Source organism: Vicia villosa, linkage group LG6 (genome assembly GCF_029867415.1).
Source record: "Vicia villosa cultivar HV-30 ecotype Madison, WI linkage group LG6, Vvil1.0, whole genome shotgun sequence".
NCBI classification, from domain to species: Eukaryota; Viridiplantae; Streptophyta; class Magnoliopsida; order Fabales; family Fabaceae; genus Vicia; species Vicia villosa.
This window is the reverse complement of record NC_081185.1, coordinates 96,718,010-96,722,055: the sequence shown is the minus strand read 5'-3', so window position 1 is coordinate 96,722,055 and position 4,046 is coordinate 96,718,010. Positions and strand designations below refer to the sequence as shown.

Here is a 4,046-nt window from a genome sequence, read left to right as displayed (position 1 = left end):
ACGATTTTTTTTTTTTTGGGGTTTTAATCCTTTAAACTATTTTTCTTTAATTAGAACTCATTAACAACTTAAACCCAATCCTTAAAATTTTAATAAATGATACTGCGGTTTAGATCATATTAAATAATCTCCCAACCTATTGCATCTCAGTTACACTTCAGAATTAAGATCATGTGACATAATAAATACAATAACATGGATTCACTCATTCTACCATGCTGGCTTACCAAATTCAGATATAAAAACATGGTATACTATCTTAGCTTAACTACCACATGCTCTTAAAGTATACAAAATTGCACTAAATAGTTCATAAATTGACCCAACAATAAAAACTATAATTTGTATAATATATATCATAGTAGCAAAATACACATAAAATGTTACCTTTCATGCGCATCATCACAATAAGTTTTTATTACTATCATAAAAATCTAAACATTCAAAAACACATTAATTTGGTAGCTATATAAAAATAAATCAAAAGGGAAACTTTTTTCTCCCTTTTTCTTCAAGCTTTCTCCTTCTTAGATGGAACTCTTCCATCAGTTCCAGCAAGCATAGCATACTTATCCTTCCTTGTTAAATTAGTACACTCAAATCCAAGTGTTCCGGCAATAACCCTTTGAATATAATTCGCAACTTCAATACCCGATTTTCCGCCACTGCATGTTAACTCCTTAGGAAGTTGATTCAAGAAAGTGATCTCGTAAGTCGGGACAGGATTCATGAACACAAAATAAGGATCCAACACTTTATGTCCCCGGACCGTCGTACCATAAAACACACTTTGCTTAGTGTTGATCGCGACCGGGACAATCCTATCCGTTAATTCAGCGAACAGCGCGCTGAAACGTAGAAGAAACGGCTCCCTACAAGTCGTTCCTTCAGGACAAATCACTAAGTCGCCTTCTTCTAGTAATTTTCTTATATTTTCCGCGTCTTTCTCTCGTTCTCTTGAGAGTGCCACGGCTTTAATCGGCGAAATTATTTCGCTGAATTTGCTAATACTATATGTGACACAACTGATTTTTCTCCCTAGTGCAACTGCTGTAACCACTGGGTCTAAAATTGTGCGATGGTTACAAACTAATAGGACACCTTTTTGGCCTTTTCTTGGTGCTGGTGGAGGGGTGCCTTTAACAATTACTTTGATTCCTAAGAGTTTGTAATTGTACCAAGCAATTTTTTCAGGTAATGGGATGTTGAGGTATACCCTAAAGATGGAAAGTATTATGCCAATTGGGAACCATAGGAATGTCAATAGGGCAATAATTGGGGTAGGTCTTTGAACAAATCTACCCTCATGGAAAATAATTGGACTTAGAAGCTTTGTTCTTGGTAGTGGATCACATTTAATTCTTGGAACCATATATGCTTCCTGCAAAATAATGTAGTTAATGATTTGGTTAGAAGTTTAATGAGTCGATCTGAGTCAAAATTGATTCAGCTGGATTTGACTTAAAAGAATTATTTTGATTCGAGTTTATCACGAATAATTTTTTTAATCAAAGTCGTCTTAATTGAAGTTTATGAATAGTTTGTTTCAACTTGATAATTTGAACTCGGTCTGACTCGAGTCTTCAACATTTTTTCGAGTTGGTTAGATTGATTACCAGTTTTGTAAGCATATGATTTACATGAGAATAAAAAACATGGTTTGGATTTTATGTTCAAAGTGGTTAGACATGAGAAATTTGTGTAGGTGATAGCCTTAAATTTTGGAGAATTTGGTTCATGCATGACTTATAATTCACAATAGTTAGTGCATGAAAGTAGTTAAGAGTTATGGTTTATAAGAAAGAGAAGAAGTTGAACTACTCAACTGAAAAACAGAGTGGCATATCAAAGACTAGAAATTTAAAATGTATGCATAAGTAATGAATAGAACATAGAGGGACCACATGTTGATAGGGGTAAATTTATGAAAAAAAATATGAATCAAAATCAGTTTATGGAGGGACCACATGTTTGATATGGGTAAATATAACCGAACTACACCGCAATTGTAGTGTGATTTAAAATTATACATGCGATTAAATATATGATTTAAAATCATATATACGACTGTATAAACAATTAGATCAGACATTTTTAACTATGCATGTTCAAATTTTTTAGTCAAAATTTAAAAATTAAGGACTTTAAATCTAAATCTTTTTTAACAAGATAAAATTATTAATTTTAACTTATTTCAATCACTATTAATATTACAAAAACTGCAATACGTATCGCAACATCTGTAATTGTATTCTCGACCTCAATTTAAGACCATCTCTAATACATCTATGTTGTGAGAGACTAGAAACAAAATCTGGAAGAGGAAGTGAGGCTCATTATGGCAAATAAAAACATGTCATAACCATTAATTCTTTCACCAAACAAAATTTAAATTTAGAAAAAACTATAGTACTAAGGTTTTCATTAATATTTTTGAGAAATTATAAATACTATAGCTGGATTTAGCTAAGAAACAGTCCACTAAAACCTCATAACTGTCACCTTCTTCCAAATATAGAATTTAAGTTGAAAAATACTATAAAAACAACATTGAGTGAATTACTAATATAATGAGAGAATTATTATGTCCATTTATTTTACTGTTTCAATAGCTAAATTTCCACCATAGTTATAATTGCATACTATAAAATAAAATCATAACAATGTAATAAAAATGTTTAATGAAAGAAACTTGAATTATACTAACCTTGCAAATTGACATGAATTCATGATCACTTTCACTATCTCCCAATCCCAAATCAGGCAAATTAGAGTCATGAAATTCTTTGACAACAGCATCTTTCTTATGCTCCCCAACAAGAATACCAGGCTCCTTAACAAACCCGGTCACCCTACCGGATTTCGTCACCGAAAGTTCAGTACCAATAACCTTATCACCTCCCAACAAATTCTTAACAAATGGCTCAACCATCACCCTCGGACTAGCCGTCACAACGTAACGCTTACCGAATGAGCTGAACACATTCCACGCCTCGGGACGGACATCCTCCGCGTAGAATTTCGTCAACACGGACCTTGAAACCATCTCAACGTCACTGATCTTCAACCCTGCGAAGGTTATGAAGATCAGTGTCTTGATGGCGATGGTTTCAGAGACGAAAAGGTACGTGAAGTAGACGAATGGGACGGAGATTAAGAGGATGAGACCTCTTAGGAAACTACCGGCCTCGGTAGCCATAAGCATGTAGTAAGGAAAAGCGCTTCGAGATATAAGAAGCGTACCGTCTAAGTCGGACGCAATGGTTTGGTTTGATCTATCTTGTGCCTTGTTGCATTTCGAGATTGGTTCGAAATGGCATAAAGCTCCCATGATTATGTATTGAGAAGAAAATGGGAATTGAGGTTGAGGAGATGAGTGAGTAAAGTGAATGAGTTATATAGAAGAAAAGTTAGAAATGTTATGAGGTGAAAGGAAGAAGGAGGTGTTTTTAAGAGGAGTGGGGGGAGAAAAATGTGATGTTGTTGACCTATTGTTGTGCATGAGTTATAATATACAGGGAGGGATAGAGTGTGGGAGACCACACCATATGGCTCACACCATTACTATGCTTAAACAATGTTATAATTAATTTTTAGTCCCTAAACCTTTTGAAAATTATTTTTTTTAAAAAATCTGTAAATTCATATATATTCTTAGACATTTTGTATTGAAATTTCCTTTTTTTTTTTTAAATGTCGTATCTCATATCTGTAAAATATCTGCATTAGAAAATGGAATACGGTTGAAGAAATTAATGAATAGGTGCAGCAATAATATTTTCTGGAATATAATGATAGCTGGTACGTACTGCATTAAATATTGTATGGTATTGTATAAAATTAAATTATTGTATGGTACTATTCATGGCCTACGATATTTTAAAATGTATGTTTACTAAAAAATTCTTCTGTCTATTGTGTGCATACCCTTTAATTGATCATTGTATTTTCTTGACAGCCATTAATTTTGTTTAAATATAGTATATATTTACTTTCATTAATAAAAACTTGTGTTTATTCTAGTGTTTTTTGAATATATGTAGGAT

At 33.0% G+C, this 4,046-nt stretch overlaps 1 protein-coding gene across 1 annotated transcript; it reads right to left on the bottom strand.

Moving 5' to 3' along the window:
* Positions 1-325: 325 nt before the first annotated feature.
* On the bottom strand, positions 326-3,468 carry LOC131611921 (glycerol-3-phosphate 2-O-acyltransferase 6-like). Its single transcript, XM_058883751.1, has 2 exons — positions 2,708-3,468; positions 326-1,381 (listed from the first exon to the last, which is right to left on the bottom strand). The coding sequence occupies exons 1-2, from the start codon at positions 3,329-3,331 to the stop codon at positions 512-514; spliced, it is 1,494 nt and encodes a 497-aa protein (XP_058739734.1). The 5' UTR covers positions 3,332-3,468; the 3' UTR covers positions 326-511.
* Positions 3,469-4,046: the final 578 nt, after the last annotated feature.